The following is a 26,984-nucleotide window of genomic DNA, read 5'->3' as shown; positions in this document are numbered from 1 at the left end:
TTCAAATGGTTAATTTTAAATAGTCATCTTTAGCTGGGCCTGGTGGCACACACCAGTAATCCCAGTGCTCAGGGGGCTGAGGCAGGAGGATTGCACGTTCAAAGCCAGCTTCAGCAATTTAGCAAGATGCTGTCTCAAAATTTAAAGAGGTGGGTGGTGCTAGGGATGTACTTCAGTGGTTAAGACCCCTGGATTCAAACCCCAGCACCCCCAAAATTAAAATAAAATAAAATAGCTGCTGTGGCCTTCCTGGTTGGGAACTGCTAAAGAGTAAAGTCTCATACAATACATTGAGTAACTAGTTCACTTACACTATTCACCTACCATTAATGAGATCAACATAACCACTGCTCATGATGGCCACTGGTGAAAGTCTTCGTGTTTCTGTGTCAGTATCCAAGCTTTCAATAACCATCATTGCATATTCCATACCAAAGCACTGATAGCTCTGCCATTCTGGAATGTATTTACAGGTAGAATCTCTAATAATTCCTAGAAACATACATAAATGCATTTTAGAAGTAACCTTTTTGCAAAATATTCACATACCTTATTTTTGATATGAGATTAGCAAAAAAAGTAGAGCTTATACATTATTGGTTAATTTTAAATCAAGCTTTGGAATAGCCCATTATAAAAATAGCACATTATAAAAAATGTGTTTCATTTCATGAACTTAAGTCTAACAATATAAGTTCCAACAAACCTTTATAAGGTGCTTTCTCAGTGACAGGAATTCTACTTCCATTCAAGAATGTGAGCATCACCTTAGGAATTCTGTAGTCTCCAATTCCTAGTTGACTATTTCCATTCCACTCATATTCTGCTTGAGGTATCACTGAACCAGAATTCCCTAGAAAGGAGCCATCTATATCTTTAAGAAAAGATTTCCTTTTGGCATCACAAACCATGTCTACACAATCAGATGGATTCACTTTACTAGGAAAAAAAAAAAGGAAAAAAATGAATGATTTAGTGCATTGTGCTAAAAAAGCAAGATGAATATATTTGAGTGGTTGACAAGAGGGTTTAAAAATATTGATTAATCAAATCCTGTTTCAAAAGGATTTAAAGTGGTACCAAGTAGTATATACAATTAGCATTGTAATGAGGTCTGCTTTTCCATTGTACTGATTTGTTTCATTACCATGAATTCATTAATATTTCAAAATGACAAGTTGTACCTGTGGGATGTAAAATTAGAATTCCAATATGCTATCCCATAATTGTTGAATGATAGATTTCATTTTGTGCATGGTTCATAATATACTAACTTTGCCCTATATAGCAGGTGAATGGTTAGTCTGTTGTACAAGACATCTGAAATCCCTATCTGAGCCAAGAAGTCTTTATTATTTTTCCCTCCCTTTTTGTCTTTAAAAATTATAAAGTATTGCTTTATAATCTAAATATTTTGTGAAAATTCAGCCTCTTCCTATTCTGAACTCATAAGCTTTTCACCTATTACAGATCATTGCATAATCTCATAGACCTTTGTCTATGCATAGACAGATACACTTAGGTTGTGATTTTTATGCTACATATTGGTGACTATTCTGTAGATTACTATAACAAATGAAGCATTATAAATGTGTCATGCAGTTCAATCATATATGGTAAATTAACTTCATCTTGAGTTACCTGGAGTGTTGATTGTTCCCTGCTATAATAATAAAATAGATGCCAAAGTGCAATGTATCGAATATTCAAATTATATACAGTATACAGAGAATACCATGATACAGACTGTGAAGAAATATATTTCATATCAGAGTTATAGCAATTGTGCTATAGGAGTGGAAAGCTCAGATCTTATTAGGTTGTATCTAGCATATCTCTCCTTTTTAGTTGTTGTAAAAGGAACATAAGCTGTAAGTCTATACTAACTGTAATATTCTAGTTTGTAAGAAGAATTTTAATAAGCATTTCTGTTATTCATGTGGTCTTTGTATTTAGGTACATGCAATGTGCTTTTGGAAGAGAATTTGTGAGTAGACTGCTTGGTGGCACACTTTTATTCCAAGGCTGTGAGCTTAGTTAAGATTCACAGAAACAGAGCCTGAAAGGTGGATTTTTGTGTGAGTTATGGAAACAGCACTCTCAAAAGGAGGGAGAGAAGCCACCTGGAGAAAAATAAAGAAGATGACTGTAGTCTTTAGGTTAGTTTCATTCTGATTCCATGGAAACCTCTGCAACTTGAAATGCATTATAGTAATTTGAAGTTATTACTTTAAGACACAGAGCCAGCCTTATATTCCTGAACTGATTGATACTGCAAGGTGGCTTTGGATAAAATCAAAATTCTGAAAAAAGCAGGCAATCATGGGCTGTTATGAACCAACGTTTAAAGCATTACTTAATAAAGAAGTCTCAGAGAGCACCAACAGCATCCACTAGAAGTGTGGATCTCAAAGGATTTGTTATATTAAAATATAATATTAAAAGCATAATATTTTCTTAGTGATATGAATATTAAAATTATAAATTAAATCTGAAAGATTCAATGTCAACTAAATAGAAACTATCTAGTGAGGAGGAAGGGCTCTATTGATCCAAAAAACACTGTAGTTCAACAATTATTAAATTGGTAAGTGTTGGGCTATCAACAATGTAGAATCAGATGAAGTCAAACTACTTATGAAATATTGCATTTTTTGAGTAATGTCTATTTAATTACAGAGAATTATTCCTTTTTTCTCCCCTAAACTGAAAATGGCCAAAGATTTCTGATAGAATTTTTCTGTCTTCCAATATTGTTTACATCTAAATTCCTGGTCTATACTAACTGTAAAAAACAGCCAAATTGGTTTTGTTCTTCTATGTCACAGAATCTAAGTGACCAGCTTCTATAAATATTCTGATATCAACTGATTTTATAAGAATAAAAACCACTGTTCCAAGTTTCTGTGTATTTATAATCACAGTGATTAGAAAGACTGATATTTAATTTCCAAGCACATTTTGGAGTGCCTGTGATAGGATATTTGGAAAACAACAGGTAGCAAAAATAAATAAATAAATAAATAAATAACAAAAAGAGAGGAAATGAGATATATCTTATCCTTTAATAACTATTAACAGAGAGGTATCAATGTAAAATACATATCAGACCCTGTCTCATCTTTTATATTTAATGACCTTCCATCTTTGTTGTTTGTAGTGCTAGGGATTAAGCCCAGACCTCGAATATGCTAGGCAAGCCACTCTACCACTGAGCTACACCCTCAATATTTTTTTAAAAATTTAAAATTTGAGACAGGATCTCTACATTTCTCAGGCATTCCTGGAACTTGTGATCCCCCTGCCTCAGTCTCTAGTAGCTGAGATGACAGAGTGTAGTACCATGTCCAGCAATGCTGATGTTATTGATAATACATAGAAATAAAAGTGAAAATATATATTAAAGCCCAGTTTTAATATATATTGGCTTCTTTGCAACTGGGGAAACTTAGATTTAGATTATTTTTTAAAAAATTTTTTTTAGTTGTCAATGAATCTTTCATTTTATTTATTTATTTATATGCAGTGCTGAGGATCGAACCCAGGGTCTCACGCATACCAGGCAAGCACTGTACCACTGAGCCACAACTCCAGCCCTTAGATTTAGATTATTAAATTCTGAATTTTTAAAATTCTGATTAAAGTTTTGTAGAAGTTAGTTACTTTAATATACAATTTTCTCAGCTCTTTAACAGAATAGAGGGAGAATGGAAAATTATAAAGATAGGAAAGAAAAAAACTGAGTTTTCTCATATTTTACCTTATGTCAGGCCTATGTATAAATATTTTGGATTGTTCAATAGTATCAACCAGTTGAATATTCTTCACATGGATTGGATGTTGTAAATCCTCATTTAAAGGATTAGTAATGAATATCACATTAGTTTCCCCTGAACAAACATTCTTAAATCCAATGAATGTTGAATCTAAAACATAAATAATACAAAAGTAATTATTTTCTCTGGAGAAAGCAGTAAAACAGATTCATTTCATGAACATTTCATCTAACACATCCTTTGCCACTTTTTTGTACATGGAGCTTTTCCCTGATATGGTAAAAAAACAAAAAAGTTACCATTATTTATGGTAAAGTATTGTTGCCCTATATATATACTACTGGATAATAGTCTCCCACATATTCTCTCAACTTGGCTCTGTGACTTAGTTTGGCCAATGGGACAAGACTAATTGACAGAAACCTGGAGAGTACTTGGGTATTAGGGCTGGCTCTCTGTTGATGCTCCTGGGAATATTTTAAACATATGAGTAAGTACAAACATTCTGTATTAGTTGACTTTGCATCACTATGAACAAAATACCTGAAATGAACAGCTTAGAGGAGTTATTTTGACTCATGGTTTAAGAGCTTTAGTCCATGTTGGGCCAACTCCATTGCTCTTGGCCCAAGGTGAGTCAGAAAATCATGGTGGAAGGGCATGGTGGAAGAAGGGATTACAAGGAAGATGAACTCTTCCAGGGCATGCTCCAGTGACCCACTTCCTTCAGCTATGCCCCTCTTGCCAATATTACCACTCAGTTCATTCAAAATAGGATGGACTAAAACTCTCATAATGCAATTGTTTCAACTCTGAACATTCCATAATTAATACAGGAGGAGCTTTTGGGAGATACCTCACATCCAAAACAAAACATACTCCCAACACCCCAGTGAGTAGACAGTATTGCTGAGAGTAAGCACCAACCACTACACATGAAAATAAGACTATCCCTGACTAAGCAGGCCATAGCCATCCTGTAACTGGATGGCAGTCTTATAGAAAGCCCAGTTAAAAACAGCAGAACAACTAACTATGTGGCTGAACAAGGCTCAAATTTCCAGTCCACAGACCATGAGCTAATAAATGGCTCTTAAAAGCTTCTAAATTGTGGGGGTGGTTTGTTATGCAGCAAAGCCTAACTGAAACACCTATTTCACTCTTGGCTTCTTTGCATATTTTATGTGGAAAAAAAAAGAAAAATGATTGAATCCAAAAACTCAATCTCCATTGTCCTTAAAATCCAGTAACTCAAAATACATAAAAGCAAAAGGTGGCCTCTAAAGTTCATAAAGTAGGTATTGTAATATACTACCCTTCTTAATTATATTTTCTCTTAAGAAGAGATATTATATATGAATATGAATCTATAGATGAGTATTAATCAAATACTACAGTAAAAGATACTATTTGCATTTTGCCTAGATCTCTTTTACTGGGCCAGTGCATCCAATCCCTAGCTCTTCTTGTAAGTGTTGGCTAAAAAACACATATAACTGTCTTCTCTAAAGAATTTCCCTTGGTCACTTGAGAGTCTCTCACCTCAGAGATTACGTACTCCTCGCCACCATTAATATAGGGATAACTATGACTGACTGGTAGGAGATATGGAAGACTCTTAGGAAAAATATAGAGTGTAATTTGTGTGCCACAGCTCTCTGAAGTATCAGATAGAAGTTGGACTCCAGTTGAGGATATATACTTGCTTAGCTTTTTCCTATAACTTATCCTATTTCTCTCATTTTCTCACTCCTAAAAGCATACTTTCAATAAACCACTTGCATAAGGATTTCCACTTCTGGTTCTACTTCTAGCAGGTGGATTAATCTGTAGAAGTGGGTATAAAGTACATGTATTGCTTACAGAAATCATTCAATACAGAAGAATTCCTGGGAAACCAATGGAATAGAATAATTTTTCAGTAGATGTCAGCCAATCTTTGTCCTTAGCTATCCCAGTCATTTCCAAATAGACTCATGAACTGAGTAGCCTTGGTGGTGGAGATAGAGGCTCTGTGTGGATTCAAAACACGGGACTCCTTCTTGGAAAGGTCAATCGAGGTATTTCTACCACTTAGTGTCTGACCTGAATTTCTCGGCACAGAAAACAAAGCTGAGTCTTTAGTACATTCCTCATGAAGCCAATTAATTAATTAAATTAAAATTGATTATATCAGATTTACTCTACCCTGGAAAGGGTAATAATTCATATTGACTGGTATTGATATGTATTCCTAGTATGAATTTTTCTTTATTGATTATAGAAATTCAGTAAGTACTACCATCCTGAGACTTAACAAGGTGATCAAATTACATGGGATTCTCCACAACATCACCCTGAACTAATAATCCAGTTTTGGCAAAATGGATATAATGGTGGGCATACAGCAATGGGATCACAGTGGGAAAATTGCTCAAGTAAAGTACTACAGCATTTGGAACCTGTTATCCCAACAGACTGATAGAATAGTCTCTTGGAGGTACAACTATTGTTGCTAGTTTTAGAAATGACAACCTGGAAAAATATGTTAGTAACTTAAAACCAACAGCCATTATATAAATACACAAAACAATAGAATACATGGTACCAAAGTCTAGAAGCAGGAATAACCTTATGTCTGGAAATCTACTTGGGAAATTTGGCTTTAATCCTACAATTTTATTTATTTAGTTAGTTTTATTTTGATTATTGTTATTATTATTATTAATATTATTATTGCAATGCTAGGGATTGAACCCAGGACTTCACATGCTAGCCAAGCACTCTACCATTGAGCTACATCCACATCCCCAAATCCTACAATTTTAGATTATAGGCATCTTGAGGTCAGAGGGCTCAGAGGGAGAGTGTTTCCACCAGGGCATATAGTACATGTCCCAATAAACATAAATCTATGGATACCTCAGGAAGCCCTATGGTCACTTTGATGACAAATAAGGCATTTATCATCTAGGAGAGGTAACTGGTCCTAGTCACTATGGAGAGGTAGGCCTACCACTACATAAGGAAGGCAAGGAATACTTACATGATCCACTGGGGTATATGCCCAGTGTTAGCTATAAATAGGCAAGTACAGAAATCATGGTTTCATAAGGGACCTTTTAATAACAGGGCTATTCTACCAGGCAAGCTATCTTGACCAACAAAATTGTTAGCTAGGGAAGGAAATACAGAAAGGATGATGGAGGACAGATATGTATTACTTAGGATCTGAGGACCAGCTTTGTGTGATAATATCCTTCTTAAAACTTTCCCCAGAAATTGTGACCATGTAGAATAAACTTAAAATAACTGGTGGAAAAAACTTCATACAACTAACTTAACAAAAAATGCAGGCAGACGAAAGTGGCCCTAGGAGTGAACTGAAAAGGATATAGGCTAGCAAACCCATCTCCCATCTCTATGAGTATTGGTTGTTAACTGCTCAGAGCTGTCATCTTTTTCAGAGAATTAGCTTTAGCCAAACAGGAGCAACATCACCCAAGAAATTAAAGCCTTTCCCACGGTGCAGCTATATCCAAACACTGATTAATATGGAGGTACAAGTGTCCACTCCTCATTCCCCAAATGTAAGGAAATTTTTTGGCAATTTATATTCCAGAATTCTCTGATGGGATCAATTGAAGCTATACTCTAGCTTTGACAACATACTTGCTGAACAACTTCCCTTACTTTCTCCTTCTTCAGTACCTTTCCCTCGAGCATTCTTTTAATAAACTGCTAACACAAAAATCCTCATCTAAAGTTCTTCTTCCAGGAAATCCAGCCTAAGTCAACCATCTTTCATATGCTGTCTTTTAAGTCAATGGCTTATGAAAGAAGAACAGTTATATATGTTTCTTCCAGTAATTTTACTTTTAAGACTCCATTTCATAAGGAAATTTTTAATGCTACCTATATATTTACAATATTTTCAGGATGTATTTTTTATTTAAAGCAATATGTGTTCAACTAAAATCTATGCAGCATGTTATATAATGTTCTCTGAGGGTATTCTCAGTGCAAGAATCAGTAAACAATGATGATTACATGCTTAACATTTCTGAGACCTAAAGTTTTGAGGAATAATATGTCAAACCTTATATATCTAATTTATGAACCACTTCATTCAAAGAAACACTGGGTTAAATTAACAGGGAAGAGAGACTTGTGAAACAAATATTGTGGCACAGTATACTTAACAGGTAAAATGAAAATGATGTATTCACACATTCATTTATATATAATTATCTTAAATTTCTAAGGAGGCCATCTGTTTCAGTGGACTTTGTGTCAGGAGAATTTTAATTCTAGCTTTGCCAATAATTGTGGCAATTTCATAAGATTCTTAAGTTCAGTTGTAAAAGGAGACAGTAATACATCATCTTACTTATCTGAAAGGGCTTTTGCAAATGATATTAAATCACTCTACCCAGTGTTATTTTATGTTGTTTTGGAAGAAAAATTAAATGCCATTCTTCAATACATAAAATATTTTTCTGGGGAACCATTCTTGAAATTGCCCCTGCTGTCTAATTTCTTTTCTTAATATTATTGAGAGATTCATATAAAAATTCATTTAAATAGTTTTTACTTAAAATAAAACATTATTAGTTATGCAGCACTTTATATATTCATTACAGAACTTAACTGTATGGATTCATAAAGTCTGTGTTTAAACTTGCCTGAGACATCCAAAAGGCCACTGATGGCATTGTAACTCATGATCCCTGCATGGGGCTTCCGGGGTGACATGTTATGAGCTGAAGCAAAGGTAGGCCAACAAATCCCACTTCTCCCACCTTTTACAGAAAGAAAAAACGTTAAAAGAATGTGAATATGCATTTATGTGAACGTCAACATTGAAATTTCAAGTTTTCACCTGAAGGTGGTCTGGAACTCCGATGTGCAGCAGTGAGCTCAATATTGGGATCATCATTAGTTAGAACATCAGAACAATTAAATTCAGGGCTACTTCCAACAATTAATGAGCTCTGTTTTTTAAAAAGTCAAACAATATCGTGTTAATAACAGTGCTTCCTAAAATAAAACCCAGTAATCAATAATATTGAATTCTATAGTAGCAAAGCAACAACCATACATTTTAGAAATGGATCATACTCTAAACAAAGATGAAAAAGGTCTGATTGCTGCCCCAACTGGAATGATACTCAAAGGAAGACATATAATGATATAATGACATGTTATGTTTCTGGATAGAAATATATCCAAGGCACTATAGGATCTTGAAGTGAAGGAGGTGTTGTCTTGAAACACCTATGCTGTTTCAAGAAAGGCTTTATAGTAGGAGTGATAATTTAATGAACTATTGAAAGATTAGTAAATGAAAAACAAGAATAGGTGAGGGAAGGGAGAGGAGAGGTAGGAATAAAGTTTTTTGGCAGAGGGCATGATGGCAAAGCCAGAGAGGTGTGGACTAAACCGAAGTCAAGGAGATTATTTTTATTAAATAACTATTTTATTTCAATAACTCTCCCTTTCTCCTTGTTCATTTCTTACCTTAACCTGTACTGTTTTACTGGAAATTTTGTGAGAAACAGCAGCTGGCATGTAAATCATTGAAAAAATAGCCATTCCATTATCAACCAGAGTCATGTTATAGATACGCACACTCTCTGTGGTCTGCAAAACAATTTGGATGTTACATACTGCTAAGAACAATCGTAAAAGAAAATAATCACCGTCTTCAGTCACATTTACCTGAAAATAAATTCCATAATCCCAGCATGTCCAAATAGTAAATCCCTGTATAAGAGAACATCCAGGAAGGCCATCTTGGTTCATATAGATGCCATATAAACCTCCATGGGCTTCATTGCCGAACCAGTTTTCCATGGGATTAGATTGTCCTTGACAGAAAATACAGACACTGATAATTAATATTACAAGTGTGCTACATTGGCTTAATAAGCAGTATCAAAGTTCACAAAATTTTATGTGTGTATATATACTACATATGTATGTATATATATGTATATATATATAAATGAATATGCATATATATTTCCAAAGTAAGTTTTAATGAGATGATCTAATGTTTTTATGGCTTACTCTACTTATTCTTTAATTTTATATAATTTTTCTCTTCACTGATATTCAGTATAATTGGATACTCATGTGTAAAAGTTTGATTTAGTGTTAGCACTCTAATTATTATATCTGTTTAGACAACCATGAGTTTTATTAGAAAGAGGATGGGGATTAGACTCAAACAAACCTAAACCTGAAATACAATCAAACCACTTGCTGTCTGTAAATGCTGCCCCTGCCCACCTCTTTGTTGCTGGCTCTTTCTGGTCAGACCATTTTCAAGAGTCACTTCCTTAAAAGGCTCTCCCTGACCACTTGATTCAAAATAGCACTTCAGTTACTTTATATTGTCTTAAAATCTTTTCACTTGATATTTTATTTATTATTTGTGAAGTATTCTTTTCTCCTTCCTATTAGAATGTAAGCTTCACTGGAGAAAACGCTGTGTCAGGCTCATTCATCACCAATATTCATGAATCCTGAACAAAAATTCAGAGATAGGTGCTCCTTAAATATTTTTTAATTGAGTTTATTTTTTTAAATACATGACAGCGGAATGTATTACAATTCTTATTATACATATAGAGCACAATTTTTCATATCTTGGTATAAAGCATGTTCATGCCTATTAACTAAGTATCTTGTTCTACCTGGTGAATACACCTGTTATTTGTTCTCCACTGATCTGAAGAATTCAAATAAACAAAACACCAACATTATTGTTATATAATCTGAGATATGATACTTTACCACATAAAAAATAAATAAATAAAATAAAGGTACTGTGTCCAACTACAACTAAAAACAGAATTAAAAAATAAAAATAAAATGTATAGTAGATCAAAGATAACTTTATACTCATCAACAGTATTAAATATTTTTTTAAGTGTTACATGCAGGATCTGGGAAAGTTGTTTAACCTTTTAGAATCTTAGTTTCTTTGTGCATAAAAAGTTTTAATGCCTAACTCAAGAGTTTTGTTTTGTTTTTTTCCCAAATGAAATGAAACAAACTACACAAAGTATCTTGTAAATACCCTCAGTAAATGAACCTATGCTCATTATTAATATACAACAAAATTAAAGTGGGTCTTAATGAAAGTTTTATGTATGTCTGAATCAGATCAATAACCTCAATAACTAACTTCATCTCCAAATATGCATAAGTTGAATGATTGTTTTCAATGAGTAGCCAATGATATTTAGGACAGCTGTCTTGCTTGGATCCTCTGGTATCTGAATTCCTTCTGTCTTCTATTGATTTTCCCTTTTTTCCTAGTCATTTGAGTTTTATGTTTTATTTATGACCTGCCTGGGTTCAATTTTGTTCCTCATAAGAAGATGCTTACATTTTTCTCTCTGAACCCATACAATATAGCCCATGTAAAGAATGACTCTATCACTGTCCCCTTCCTGGCAACACAGATTCTTGTCTGGGATGGACTGGATAAACTGATAAAGGTTACAGAAACTTAATCTCCCATTCATTGGTAATGTTTCATATTTCAATTGCTTTAAATCCAAAACCTTCTTATAGACATTCTCAATTATTTAGTAAGATCAATATAATCAGTGAAAACTGCATTACTTGGCATTATATATATTAGTAAATATTCATATTCAAAGGCCATATTTGATTTTCATAAAACCACTAAAACAATGTCTTAAAAGTTGTTGAGAAATACAGATTTTAATTTTTTATGTCAAACAAAAGCTACTTTGAGTTGTTAGAAATAAATATTTAATAAGAGCATATATGAAGGAATCAAATATACCAACAAAGTTGTTTTATTTTATTGAAATCTATTTTGGGCAATAATAAAATTAGCTTGTCAATAATTTTTGAACTGATAGAGAAAATACTGATCCAAATAATCTTAAAAATAACTAACTCCTTAACTGGTATACTAATAAAAACAGGTGAATCTTATGTTATGCAAATTATACCTAATAAAGTTACTAAAAATGATGCCAGCTGAAATTTTTTAGAATCAATTCTAAAAGGCACATATTTTTTTCAGAGAAAGTCCTATTTCATTTAACTTTAAGTTTATAAATAGATAAAGCTGAAAGTATCTTATAAATGGATTATACACAATCAACATTATATATCCCATTCTATACCTTCCACTTATTCTGAAGATTTCTCCATATCACACACAAATCTTTCTTACCTTCTTGCTTAAATGGGTCCAGGGCTCAACTGTTTGATATATAACAACTAGACCTCCACTAAGGGACACAGGGTGGCTTTCAACTCTCTGCTAGTATAGACAATGATGTGATTAAAAAAAAAAAAACTTGTTTACAAATCATTTTTTAAGTATGTAAAGGCAACTAACTAGATTACTAGCAGTGGAAATGCTAAGTTAAAAGTAAATGCACAGATAAATTTTGATAGATATTGTCAGATTCCCTTATGTGGAGGTTATTTTGTTTTGTCCTTCAACTGGCAATGTGTAGAATTTCCTGCTTCCCTGCAGCCTTGCCAAAAGAGTAGATGTTTGGTTAGTTCTTGGTTTTTAATAATCTAATAAAAATATTTGACAACTATTTGTGTCCTTTGGCTTTTTTATGCATCCATGTTTAATACATGAATAGTGGGCATTGATTTTATTAAGGCAGAAACATAGTGTCATGTCCCCACAGTATGTATCTTTATTTACCACAGAAGTATTATTTCTGTGCAAGTGGTAGTGGAATGAGGTGCTCAATGTTTCATTACCAATCTAATCAAGAACCAATGTTGCTACTGAGGTTTTTAAATTCTAAGCTTAGAAAAAACAAATTTTACTTAAAAGCCTAATAAGATTTTTATTTAGACTCAAAATTTTTTATTTGAAATAATTGAACTTGTTGAGTTTTTTTCAGTGTCCAGAAGGCTGACATATCACATACTGAATGAACAAATAATAATTTTTCATTTTAACCACATTTGAACAAGTTATTTCCTAATTTTAGTGATTCTATGTTAAGACTTACTTGAGCAAGGTTCACCATCAATGCGGTATCCTGCTCTTCCAAATCCAGCAACTACATTATTTTGTAAGACTGTATTGGTCCCTTTATTTATCTAGCACAAAGATAAATACTTTGGGTTAGGTTATTACACAGTTATCCAAGGAGAGCAAGCATATAACAACATACTTGTGAAAACCTTTAATTATGATAACACTTTCCAGAAGAAATTATTCACTCCATTTAAAATCATCACATCCTTATTAGAAAACGACATTAAGCAGATTTTAAAAAATCTCAGTCACAAAATATATTGAATATGATTCAACATTTACAAGCTGTAGGACAAATTCCAGTATTATAGGAATATTACAATGATGTTATTACTCTTTTTAGTCATATTTTATTAACAATTTGCTCAATTTATTTTAAAAAGACAAGGCAATCAGCGTGTGCTGTAGGATTCACTGGTGACATTCACTGGTAAATCTGTTGAACTCAAAATCTAGGTTAGCACAGTGAGCTGTCAGAGTGGTAGAAGTGAAAGTATAGATCGCAGAAGTTTGTTCCTTATTTATAGTATCAGCAAAACAATAAAAAGGGGGGAAAACCCTTAATTATTTAAAACACTCTAACTTTCCAAATGGGGGAGGAAACTAAACCAGGGTTAAGAAGTAATATGCACAAAGCACTCAGTCAATTAGCTGCAAAGAGAGCCTGTACTCAAACTTGAGAATGATAAATATTATTGGGGAAAAAGGAAATAAGAGAACTATTTAAACCAACAGATATCAACTGAAAGAAAAAAAAAAAAAACAATGGCTATCAGAATTCACACAATATATTTTTAAAAGTTTATTCACTCCTTCAGTTAACACAAACATTTTATTTATTAGTTCATCAATCTCTAAGGAAGAAAAAGCTTTCAACAACATTTTGGGATTGACAATTTCTACATAAATTATGATTATAATTATGTTATGCAAATTATACCTAATAAAGTTACTAAAATTTTACATAGTTATGAATTTGTTTTCACTACCTCAATAGCTGCATGCCAAAGAGTTGAACTTAAATCTTTTCTGTTCTGATAGGTTCCTGGCCAAATAGAAAGTGCAACCAAATTTCCTCGGACTCTGTTGGCATCCCCCCATATTCTTATGCCTATAATAAAAAATAGAAAGAAAGAAAAATTCCCCCCAAATACATATGTTAACTTATAATCAATACTATCAGATAAGTATAAATAACCTTGCTTAACCTGGTAATATCTTTCGTTTTTTCATGAAATTATTTATCTAGTTAGAGTAATTTGATTTTAGAGTGAATCCGCTGAACACTTTGATATTGAACTCTCTACCCCTTCAACAAACTACTAGAATTAGAATCTTCTGGGGTACTTATAAAATAGGTGGGTTCATAGGTGTGTCCACCTCACATTTTAACAAACATGGACTTTTATGTGCATTAAATAAGTCTGTATTATGTTGTATACCAATATGAAACAAAACATACTTAAAATTATATGTATATATTTTTAAGTAGAACAATACTTTATCTTTATTTGTGATTAATCTTTATAATTATATGTGAGGAGATTTTAAAACATAGTCATGTAAATGCTTAGTGATTAAATAACTTACATTAGGTCATGGTCTGGTAATAATTCTTCTGTACCCTAGGACTGTACTCTCCAGATAGCCATAGCCACATGTGGCTATTGAAATGTAAATTAAGTACAATTAACATTAAAAATTCAGTTCCTCAGACACAGTAGCCACAATTCAAGTGCTTATTAGCCACATATGGCTTAGTGATTACTGCATCAGCAGAGATATACACCCTTTCCATCCTCAGGGAAAGATCAGTTGGACAGCATGGCTCCAGGGTTTACAGATAAGATTGCCTCAAAAGGACAGGCTATATTACCTTCCCCAACTGTAAAGTGAATGATGTTGTCATCTATGTCTAAGCCATCTGTCCTGAACACACCAATCGCTGGGGAGAAGCCATGGTGAAAAGCACAGCCTCGGATGTAAGATGAGCCATGGTCTTCAATCTACGAAATACCAAGACCCAGTAAGCATTAAAAATGCAAAATTAAAATATATTTAAAGGAGGTGATTTCCCAGGTCTTTTGATAGTGGATTTTTTCATCCTGGGAAATTTTCATGTGTCTTGAATTGATAATTCAATAAAACTAAAGACATATGCTTATTATCAATGCAAATTTAAAAATCTCTCAAGTTCTTTTTTATGCATACATATTTATGTTATCACCTATGAAATGCTAACTTATTAAAATTATTTTTCATAACAGTGTATTTTATGATGAGTAGTGAGAGTTTTCTTTCTTTCTTTCTTTTCTTTTTTTTTTTTTTTCTTACTACCAAAAATAGTCCTCTAGGCAAGGGGTCACCATTTAGATGTCTACAAGAATGAGTCAGTGAGCTGGTTAGGGTTTTCAACTTTAAACTTATAAAATTTTTTATTTCTACTAAGAAAATACGCTATTTCCCATTTTCCTTAAATCACCAGCCCTCTCAAAATATTTATTTTCTCACTTTTGAAAACATAGATATACAGACATGCTTATACTTGAGAAATGTGGGAAATATTTTAACAGGAACTGCTATTCTTGGACTTAAAAAAAATAAAGTGGAGATATGAACCACTATTACAGATGTTTAATTATATTACTTTTCCTCTGGTTTTTACTGATGTTGAATTAATGCATGAAATGAGTGAATCAAATACTGCTAAGTCTAAAAAGTTAATGGGTAATATATCCACAAAAAGTTTTATTATAATAGATTATACATTTAGCTACTTGAAGATTCGTTTACTTAGTTAAGTTAAATAGAAATACAAATATTTTATTTTGAACATATGCAAAAATTAAAGTACAAACCTGCCCTAAGTTAAGAAATGTTACAGCATATCTTGGATCGGTGCTATCCCTGTAGCCATCTTGACCACTGTGATAAAATTCCACATTACTTATTCTTGCACTTCCTAGGGAAGGAGGAGATAAAAATAAAAATTTCCTAAAACAAATAGAATAAAACATTTTTGAAAAGTTATATAAAACTCTTCAAATTTTCATAGCTACTTTATTAGTTTTTCTTTGCTCCTTTAATCCAGAAAAGGCAGTATTTCTCAATTGTTTTATCCATTGTCCCTCTCCTTAGACATTTTTTCCTTGGCAATCTTCCTTCCCCATGACATTATAAAATTTTAATTACAGAGATATATCATATATCTGTTAATATACAGTGGCCCATTGAACGATCACAAACTATTGCAATAACGAAGTTATTTGTCCCAGAAGAACCAATTTTCTACCCCTTCAGGATAATATTTCCCTGTTTAGAATGCATACACAAAGCATGAGATATAATTTACCTGACATATTAGTCTTGATTCTATAAAGAGCTTTTAAGGGCATTATCTTTCAGAATCTCTTTCAGGATATATATTGCCAATTATCCACTAGTCATTTTATAATAAGTACCATTAAGGTAACAAGAGATAATTTTTAGATTAGTTAGCAATAGCAATAACAATCCATGTGAGATTACTCTGGATCAAATGCTATGCAATGGCTTAACAGACAATGTATGATTTAATTTTATAAAGCATCTTATGAGTTAGAAACTTTTATAATCGTTATCTTCTAGAAAAGGTAGTTGAGGCACAGAAATTTATGCCTGAAAAACAACAGTAAAGGATATTCCTTCTTTAAAAAACTGATATATAATAGAATGCACTGAAGAAGAATTGTGTTTACTAGAAGAGAAAAGCGAGTCTTGAAATTCAAGAGTCAAATACTGAATGTATGATGGAGAACATAAGAATAATAAGATAAAGACAGAGAAGAAATGGTTACTACAGCAGCCTAGCATCCACAGATGTGTTTTCTTTACTTATATCACAAAACTATGTATAGGACCCAGGGAAGGTTGGCATGAATATTGTCCATCATAAAATTTGAAATAAGACACAGATTAGTATCCAAGTTCAAAGCAACACCATTCTTTTAATCATCTATTTCTTGATATTTAAAGATGGATAATATTGATGCCATATCATTATGAAGATTAAATGAGATAATATGCACTTGATGTTCAGCATGATGCCTGTGATCTTGTACCATAATCATCATTACCACCATCATCATTATTATCAGGTAAACTTCTGTTGGTAGATTATGACCAACAGTTAGAAGTTATATTGGGATAGCTCAACATAAAGATTTTCTAAAATTAAAGCTGTTGCTAAATAAAAGATACAATATTGGAAATAAGAGCAAATGGTCTATTCCTGGTACCTAGATTATGGGATCCAAACATTAGCTTCCAAAAAAAGAATGAGGGATACTAAGAGAAAGAACTGATTCCGAGTTTCAGAAAAATAGTACACTTTGTGCTTGTCACATCATAAAAGTGAAGACTTAGAAATACCAAGTCATGTCAAAAGGATTTAGGCATCAACATGAAAAGGTTCTGACGACCGAAGATGAGATATTTTGAGTAATACCACAAAAAACAATCACAATCGACTAGAACACACAAAATATATTGAAATCTATGAGCTCATAATGATACCAATAACAAAACAACACAAGTAAAAACTCCTTGTCTTCTCTGGAGGATGCTTGGAATCAACTCATTTGGAAAACAGTCAATATGAGGAGAGAATCAAGCCTTTTCCTTGCATTTCCTATACGAACTGTCCTTCAAGTTCATTGAAGAGTTGTTTAGGGCAACTTCTTTTTATAAGAAGCATTCAAGATTACAAATGAGATGTGAGTGGTAGAATTAATATTTTACCACTTTAAACCTCAGTGATTTAATGAATCTATGCAATGACTGTTAAAGATAGCTAACACCACACAAGGAGAAATGATCAGACATGTGTCTACTTCTGGAAAAAAAATATGCCAGCAGTATTGAAATATTCTTGCCTAAAAATTGAATCTGAGTCTGACCAAGTCTCTAGTTCTAAGGCCCATGGGTAGGGCATATAGGGGAGACAGGAACTTTAAATTTCAGAAATGTAATCACTAAATTCCAAATTATTGGAAAATCTATAGGATAAATTTCCCAGGTTCTTTTGTGAATTTCTGTGAAAGAGAAATGAATCAGATGGATGGCACACACCTATAATCCCAGCAATTTGGGAGACTAAGGCAGGAATTTGACGAGGTCAGTCTCAGAACTTAGTGAGACCCTGTGTGTTGTAGATATTATAAAATGATTTCTGTTTGGGAAAGAGGTTGGCCTAGCTATTACTTGAGGTTATTATTAATTTGATGATTTCTAGTGTCTATGAAGATAAAATAAATAGTCAATAATAAGGAATTCACTTGAAGGGTAATGTCTGAACTACATAATTACTTTTAACGTTTTATTTTTCCATGTTATACTTTGAAGAAGTGATAAATATTTAAGAAATAACAAAAAATAGAAGAGATAATGTTATATTTCATTTAGAAAAATAAACTGAATATTATACCAACCTTTAAATGTCATCATATTTCCAGTGAATGAGCTGACCAGGATGCGTGCACCAAAAGAGTCCTTTGTCCAACCTGGGTAATCTTCACCGATTATTTTGATGTTTCTAGTCAGTATGCCAACATCAGCTGCTAACGAGTAGCTCTGATCTGTTCCAGGGACTTGGTATCTTTCAGCTGCAACAGAAGGACAGTCAAGTGCTGATAATATCTGGCTTTAGTGGGTTCTTTACAGTTCACAGGCTAAACACCTTTCTAACATGCCAAAAGTCAACATACAAGTATGAATTTATTGGATTGGCATTCTTAAACATAGATAAATGGCAGACTGCAATCAAGACACTCTTTCATTAATAAACTGAAGAACAACCAAATTTTTTTTTGTTTACACCACAAAGATTATTTTTTTAGCAATTATAGTTAGTGCTTAACAAGACTTGAAAGTAGTGTGCAGTCACTTTAGATCATACATTAAGATGCTTTTGTGCAACAAATTAACTTATTATAATTTAATATATGAGAAAATGAATTAAAGATGCAAAAGAAAAAAAGATAAAAAACTTACCCAAGGCTCTGAGGAGAATTAGAAACATAGCTATTTCCCCTGACACCTGTATCTTGATTTGCTCCACATTTCCTGAGGCATGTTGTGTATCGACCACAATTTTTTATAAATATGTAGTAGCATATCAAACACAATCTTCACATTTATGTCTTAATGATTGGAAAAACAACCTAAATTACACTTTCTATTTCTAGAAATGTTATTCAGAACTTTAAGGATAATAGGCTCATTTCAAGCAGAGAGAAATGTCTGGTATTTTAAATGAAAGAATATATCATGTAAAACCTCAAAATACAATTGCTTTATGGTTAATTAGACAAACTGTTTTACAAATCATTATAACTTCATAATTAAGTGTTCTTCAACAAAACATTTTCCTTTTGATTTAAAGAAAATATGTAATACAGAAAGATAAATGCACGTGCCTCTATCAAAATAGCTCTTTGAAAGTTTTTCTAGATTTCTTTTTCATTCTGGTCAAATGTCCCTCAGTCTATTCTGCTGCCTCACATGGGAAACAAAAAACTGCTGAGAATCTTCCCTAACTTTACTTCCCTGTCTGCTCTTATTTCCTGAGATTCACATGAAAGGAGCCTGTACAATGGAAATGCTGAAATGTTTCTCCTATAAGAGAAAAAAGTCATCAGATGATATTTACTTATTTTTTCTCTCCTTGATAATTAGAGTTTTAACATTTCATTATAGCTTGTCTAAAGCCAATTAAAGTGGAAAATGTGTCCTTTGTTTTGGACCAAGGATTTTAAAATTCCATTGTGTATAATAATTTCCTAGAAGCTTGCATAGAATAGAAGATGTCAGGGCCTTACCACACAGAACGTGACATGGTGGGTCTTTGCTGAATATTTGCTCAATGAATTAATAAATGAGTACATACAATAGGGACTACTGGTAGACAACACCTAAATAGATAGTATCACCCCTTGGGTACCAAAGTCAATCTGTGTGAAATGCTCTGCTAAAATGTTTGTGATATATTTTATCAAAGCATTATAATTACAGAGTAGAGCACTAAAATGTGAACATTTCCAGACATTTTAATTATATATCTATTTGGTTCAAGAGCAGCCACTTACCAAGGTGAGTGTAAGAAAGGGTATCATTGAGGATGAGAATTTTGTTTCCATGCAGAATTTTAACAATACTTCTAGTTTCTGTCTGGTGAAGATCATAGCTTGTGGTTGTTATCACAATCTCTTCTCCCTCCTTAGAAAAATTCAAGTGCCAAATTGAAGAACAATTTTAAAAATAGGGTTAAATTTCTTAGACTATTACGTAACTCTAATTTAAATTATATCTGATTAGCAATCATGGTATTATCAGAAAGAACTAAATGTACATTTAGATCTCTAAAAATAAATATGCTATGTTTGATATTAAGAACTTTAAATTGATCCAGGTGCAGCATGCATGTCTATATTTCCAGCTACTGGGGAGGCTGAGGCAGGATAATTACTAGCTTGAGTCCAGTCGGGGCAATTTAGAGAGACCCAATCTCAAAATAAAAAAGGATGGGTTAAATCTTTAGTATCACTAAATAAATAAATAAGTAAAAGGAAAACAAATTCTAAATTGAGTTTTACCATTTACATTCTACCAAAATCTCTCACTTAACATAGGCATTTTTTGAGCATCACTGGGTTTCTGATTTGTTTTCTTTCCAAAGGCTTAACATGTAAAATCACAGATTAGAAGTGAGGAGATGACCAAGATAAAAGTAAAACATATTAAAAACAATTCCATTGTCTCTTTTGCAAGAATTTGTAATAAAGTCTTTTAACTAAAAACTTTCATATTTTTCTTTTATTAAATATAAACATAAATATAAATATAGTTATTTATATATTCTAAAGGATCATGAGACCATAATTTTTAATTATTAAATGCCTACAGGTTATTTTTGCAAGCTCATCATAAATTATACATTTCTCATCTAGTTAATCATGAAAAAAAAATGCTCATGAGAACAGAGAACAAACATTTTAGAGTGAACTACATAATATGTTCTCTACCTGCCAATCCACAGCTTCCACCAGAGACAGGACTTTGGAACCGGCCTCTGCAGTTTCTGACAGTTTAGTTCTATATATTGAATGTGGATTTCCATGAAGATCCAGCTCACCAAACACCCCTGAAGGAGAAAAATTTCCTATTTATTTACCATACAGTACTGAGTTAAGTACTAGTAAAAAAATGAAACTTTTTACTAATAATATTCTAGTGTATTTTAATAAGCAATTGGACATTTGAGAATGGATGGAATGAATTCTGGTTATCTGCTCAGGACTACAAGAAAACCCACTTTGACCCAATTCTAGTAATCTGGTCCAGAGAAATTAAATCTAATACCCAAGGATAAGGCTATTTACCACAACATTTGGAAATATTAGAACATTAGAATTAACTGTACATCAAATAAGTTAAGTGTACATGAAATACATTTTAATATGTTAATATTAGTGAGCAATATTCTATAAAAAGAGTTTTATCTACAAATATTACTGTGGAAAGGTATTTATGTTATCTGGAAAAGAAAACAGTGTAATAATATATTTAGTTTGACCATGTTTTAATAAAAGGAACAATATTACTACCATAAATTAGTATATATAATATAGATATAGGTACAGATTAAAAAAATACTTAGGTAGACATATAAAAACTGTTCACTAATGCAAGTTTCCTTAAGGTGGACAGAATTGGAAAGATACATTCTTGTTTATTTTTTATGTTAAAAATATTGTTTTTGAAGAGTTACTTTTGTAGTAATAAACACATAAAACCAAATATATGGATTGTCTGCCTCAGGACATTAGCCAGTGGAGAGCTGACCAATTCAATCTTGACTATTTTTGAACCCCTTTATTTAGAATTTACACAGTGGAACAACTGTAATAACTGTTTATAAGTGACATATAGATAAATATGTAGTAGTATTAATAAAATCAGTTATTAGTTGTGACCAACTTGATCCAACTCTTCCAGGATCAAACAGGATCAAACAAACTCACAGTACACCAGTGTAATCAGAAAGTGAAGCTCAGCCACAGTTGTGACTGAGTAATTGATAGCCAAGTCAAATGAACCACAGATTATTAATATCACAAATAGAATAATGTATAGGAAAATGACCTTTTAAAGGAATGCACTAGAACATAAAAAGTATTATTGCTTATATGAAGAACAGAATATAAAAAAACAGACAAAGAAATAATATTAACATTTAGAAATTTGTTAAATTTAGTTTTGTAATTTTGGGACATTATTTAATTTAATATTTCTACTACTTTTATGACCCTTTCTTATAAGTAAATCTCTATAAAAGCTCCTGATACCATCCTATCATGAACTGAGTACTTTAGTGCTATTTTAAAGTAAACTCTCAAAATTGAAATGACATGTTTGCTGTCTAATAGACACATACCTAAGACCTTTGCCCCTTGATTTGGTCCTTCTGGAAAAGCCCATTCTGGGGTAGAATGATTTCCTCGAAGAATAATCTGTAATTCTCCTTTAAAAGGGTTATCTTCCCAGCCACCAATTAATCTACCTCCCTATGGTGGAGCAAAAAATTGTTAATAGTTTAAAGTTGAACAGACAAAGGATTTCACTCATAAAAAAAGGACACTGGCAGCCTCCCTTAAAACATTTTGTTACAACAGTGTTGTAACTGGAAGTGACTTTAAGCCATTGATTTTGGTATAGGCAGTCTAAATTATTTTTCCAAATAATATCTACTTACTGTCAGAATTGGACCTGAATCTACTGGAGTCTGAACAAAACACACTGTATTTGGATGTAATATGCCATACACAAAACATATTCTTCACACTTACATCTAAGCTATGCCATTCGTGAGCTAACATTATTAATAATAATAATTATCATCAAATGCTTGTAGATTCTATGTCAGGTGTACTATGTAAGGCTTTACATATATTAATTACATAGTTTAACCTCTATCCTAAACCCATAAATTGGTATTTTTAGTCTTGTTTCATATGTGAGAAAAACAAATGCAGAAAGTCAAATAACTTACCCATGTTTACCCAACTAAAAACGTCTTCCCCAAATATTATACCCTTTACAGCATCAAAGACTAATTTTGTGTCACGGTGACCAAAATTCCCCCACAAGAACAACCTAAAGGAAGAAAGTTTATGTAGGGCTCACAGTTTCAGAGATCTGAGTACATAGATGGCCAAGTCCATTGCTTTGGGCTCAAGGTGAGGTAGCACACCATGGGTAAAGGACAGGGCAGAGGAAATAGAAAGAGAGGAAGGGGCTTTAGCGAAGTTGCACCTTTCCAGTGCACACTCCAGTGACCCAACTCCTCCAGCCACATCTCATTGCCTACAATTACTACACAGTCCATTCAAATTAGAGAGAAATGATTAGGTTCCAGCTCTCAAAATTCAATCATTCCACCTCTAAACATTCCTGCTTTATACTGGATCTTTAGGGAGACACCTCTTACTCAAACCATAACAGCTATTAAACACTTTTATTTTTTAATGGTGATTAATAGTTTTTTGGTTAGGCCATTGTTTTTATGAACTATAATAAATGATGACAGAATAGTTAAACTGTAAAATCGTTGAATGTTCAAGAAGACCATGTGAGGTTTATGAAGGAATGGGGTGATTGTTCCAAACAGTTAAGACATTTTTATTAGTCTGCTCTTGCCTTCATAATTCCAGCTATGTCCATTTGTTTTGTGAAATACTTTTTTTTAAAAAAAAGAATGGATTAAATTCTTTTGTTTCCAGAACTCCTGGGGATCCATTCTTTGTTATAACAAGTTTATAGTTTAGCTTTACCTAATAACAATACACATATTTTAAGTAGAATTGACAATGGGCAAGCCATAGACTCAAGAGTATTTTGATAATTATTATTTACAGGATGTTAAGTCCACAATTAAAGGAGAGCAGAAATATATTGACTTATGTGAGGCTTGCATTTCATGGACTAGAGCAGTTGTTTGTTACTTAAGCCCATTCAATATGTTTTCTTATTATTATTTCAGTAAGTCTTTAAGAAAGATATAAATTATGAGACCTCATTTTTACCTGCACTGATATGTAGGTAGCATTCAAAACAACTCTTCTGTATGAAGGCCCTGCAGGTCCTGCATTGGATTTATCTTCCAGTTCCAGAACTCCCCAAATAATGAGCCTTTCCATTGGTGGCATATCTGTGTCAGCTACAATCCATGTTCCTATAAAATAATAGTTTAAGAAATATAATATAATCCATAGACAGTAGCCTATGATAAAACATAGATAAGCTTTTCAGTGATTCTTGATTTTGAAGTTTATGATCTGTCTTTCTACACAATGACTAATTCCTGTCTTTCCCAGAAAATGTATTACTGGGAGTTGTTTGTTTTTGCTTTTGTTATTATTTTAAAGATAGGGTCTCACTATGTTGCTCAGGCTGGCCTCAAACTCCTGGACTCAAGTGATCCTCCTTTATCAACCTCTGGAATAGTTGGGATTACAGGCATAGACCACCACACCTGGCTTATATTTTATTGATAATAGTTTGTTCAAATCCACCTAAAACCCAGAAGATTACATTTCATATCTGGGACATATGACTGGAGTCCATTTCTTCACATCTGTTCTTTCCCCAAGGCATACTGCATAAAGGTGGAAACCTAAATATTGAGGTATCTATCATGCTGTAGCATTAGTGTTACATAAAGACAAGCATTTATCTACTTATATTTGTGTATTTACCTTCAGGAATAACCACATTTGCTCCTGGATAGGGTATGGTATAATTATTTTCTTGAGATGATTGCCAAAAAGAATCATTTGACCATAAACTGAAAAAAGAAGAGAATTATTTCCAAGAATTATTATCTTTATGTGTTTAATGACCATCTCCTTAGGGGACAGCACTATATTAGGTGTTTTGAGCATGACAGAATGTGAGTTAAATAGTTCATAATTTCACAAAATAGATAAGCTAATATGTACAATTAATAAAAATACTCAAAACATACAAAATACATATATATTTTTTCATTGAAGATAATTTCCTTTTTATCTACAATTTGAATGACTTTTTCTCCCACTAAATCCATATTGCTATATACTCTCATTTTTTCTGTAATACAAAAATTTCAATTTCCCTGTAATTTTTCATATGGCAATATCCCCTGGCTCAAACCCTCATTCCCACCTTTATATAGCGAGTTCTTCCTCATTCTTTGGATTGCAGCTTTGAGTTTCTACCATCCAAAGGCAGTACCAGCCCAATTTCCTTTAAAACATTGATCACAGCTCACCCTTATGTTCTTTATTTTTTTTGTTGTTTGTTTACTTGTTTGCTTGTTTTGTGGTCTCTTTGTTTAGAATGCTAGTAAAATGAAGTCAGGGATCATATCTGTGTTGTTTAGGATTTAACCCCCAGTGTCTGGCACATAATGGGTGCTCAGTAAGTAGTATTTAAGTGTCCCAATGGATATATAAACAAATTTAATTGTTATTCTTTTGCACAATAACCATTGTAGCATCTACACATTTTGAAATAAATTTTACCTAATAAATACCATTGAGTTGAACTTGATACACTATAGTGAGTTAGTTATTAAATGCCCGTTAGTTTTTTAATCATCGCCATCATTATTTATTATCATTATTAGTTGTCCATGAGGGATGCAAATATATATCAACTCAAGATTATGCCTTTAAAGGTCTTTAAAGGTTAGTACTGAAATGAAAGATCACATCATGCATGATGTTTTAGTCAGCTTTTTTTGGTCACTATGACTGAAACACCTGACAAGATTGACCTAGAGGAGGAAAAGTTTGTTTGGGGATCATGGTTTCAGAGTTCTCAACATTGTAGCTCTGGGCCCAATGTAAGGCAGAACATTATGGTGTAAGGGTCCAGGAGAGGAAAGCTGCTCAGCTCATGGTGGGGTCAGGAAGAATATAGGGAAGGGTAGAGGATGAAAGGGCCACAGGGAAGATGAATTCTTCCAGGCATGCCCCCAGTGATCCACCTCCTCCAGCCACATCCCACTTGCCTACATTTACTACCTAGTCCTTTTAAACTAGGACCCCAGTTAGATTATAGCTCTAACAATAAAATCATTTTACCTCCAAATATTCCTGCATTAACTGGAGATTTTGGGAAACCCTCAAATCCAAATTATGTTATTAGTAATGTTAATTAGTATGTTAATTAGTAATAGAAGGTAGTATTTGAGAAATAAAGGTAAAGAGCCATATAAGAGATAGATACAAAAATTATTTAATCAGAATAATTAAAATTGAGATAAAATATTTGAAATAAAATTTAATAAGTTGTCTTATGAGATTTGAACATGATGGTTATCCTACAGAGCAATACCACCTGCAAAGAAAACACTGGATTAATGAAGAGATTTAATTTCTGGTGCTGGACTGCATGTGCCAACCATAAGCTCTGTGATCTCAAGAATTTTACTTGAGATCACTGAGCTTCAGCTTTTTCACCTATATAAAAAGGGAGTTGGATGAGTTTAATAATCCAAATCTAACATTCTGCAAGTGTGAGGATGCCAATAAGTTTCACATGTATTTTTTGAGATTATTTAATTTTTTCATTGGGTGTGGTTGTTAAGGCCAAGATGTACTCTGAATTATAAGGCACTGCCCAGAAAAAAAGGCATTATTATTTCACTCAGGGGTAACACTGAAAAGATTAGAACAAGAGGTATCAAGAGGTTTTACTACAAAAGGCCTACATACTTATAAGTGGCTGGTCGCTTCCTGGGAGTTGGGGTTCTTGAGGGGGGATGCACAGGAAAGCAGTCCTGGAGAATACAACAGTAAGCTTGGAAGTTAATTGTAACATCTTTCACATCAGGATCCAAGGTCCCAGAAATGGGCTCACTTGGATGAAGGTCACGTCTTCCTGACACTGAAAGTAAAGTAAAAGTGGTTTATATTAACATATTGATCAAAGTACTTGAAAGAAAACAAAAATCATAGAATTTTAAAAAATATTCTTTAGATATAAATTTGGTATAATTTAAATGTATGGAATAGATACAGAGAAATCCTAAGAGAATGTATATCTTATTAAAAATGCAAAGCTAAAATACCTTGAAAAATAATGCT

General features: G+C 32.8%; 1 protein-coding gene across 1 annotated transcript in view; it reads right to left on the bottom strand.

The window, feature by feature from the left end:
- Positions 1 to 26,984, bottom strand: part of Pkhd1l1 (PKHD1 like 1) — a 140,439-nt gene that overhangs the window by 20,258 nt on the left and 93,197 nt on the right. Inside the window, exons 53-70 of the mRNA XM_077105563.1 lie at positions 26,613 to 26,784; positions 24,609 to 24,697; positions 23,937 to 24,085; positions 22,289 to 22,418; positions 20,877 to 20,995; positions 19,941 to 20,070; positions 18,285 to 18,458; positions 15,675 to 15,778; positions 14,693 to 14,822; positions 13,806 to 13,927; positions 12,788 to 12,878; positions 9,477 to 9,625; positions 9,276 to 9,398; positions 8,638 to 8,749; positions 8,441 to 8,557; positions 3,761 to 3,926; positions 707 to 939; positions 325 to 492 (exon numbers count right to left, since the gene is read on the bottom strand). Of these exons, the coding sequence (XP_076961678.1) occupies positions 325 to 492; positions 707 to 939; positions 3,761 to 3,926; positions 8,441 to 8,557; positions 8,638 to 8,749; positions 9,276 to 9,398; positions 9,477 to 9,625; positions 12,788 to 12,878; positions 13,806 to 13,927; positions 14,693 to 14,822; positions 15,675 to 15,778; positions 18,285 to 18,458; positions 19,941 to 20,070; positions 20,877 to 20,995; positions 22,289 to 22,418; positions 23,937 to 24,085; positions 24,609 to 24,697; positions 26,613 to 26,784 (2,478 nt within the window). The remainder of the gene's footprint in view (positions 1 to 324; positions 493 to 706; positions 940 to 3,760; positions 3,927 to 8,440; positions 8,558 to 8,637; positions 8,750 to 9,275; positions 9,399 to 9,476; positions 9,626 to 12,787; positions 12,879 to 13,805; positions 13,928 to 14,692; positions 14,823 to 15,674; positions 15,779 to 18,284; positions 18,459 to 19,940; positions 20,071 to 20,876; positions 20,996 to 22,288; positions 22,419 to 23,936; positions 24,086 to 24,608; positions 24,698 to 26,612; positions 26,785 to 26,984) is intronic.

Source organism: Callospermophilus lateralis, chromosome 16 (assembly GCF_048772815.1).
Source record: "Callospermophilus lateralis isolate mCalLat2 chromosome 16, mCalLat2.hap1, whole genome shotgun sequence".
Classification (NCBI taxonomy): domain Eukaryota; kingdom Metazoa; phylum Chordata; class Mammalia; order Rodentia; family Sciuridae; genus Callospermophilus; species Callospermophilus lateralis.
This window is presented reverse-complemented; position numbering and strand designations above follow the sequence as displayed.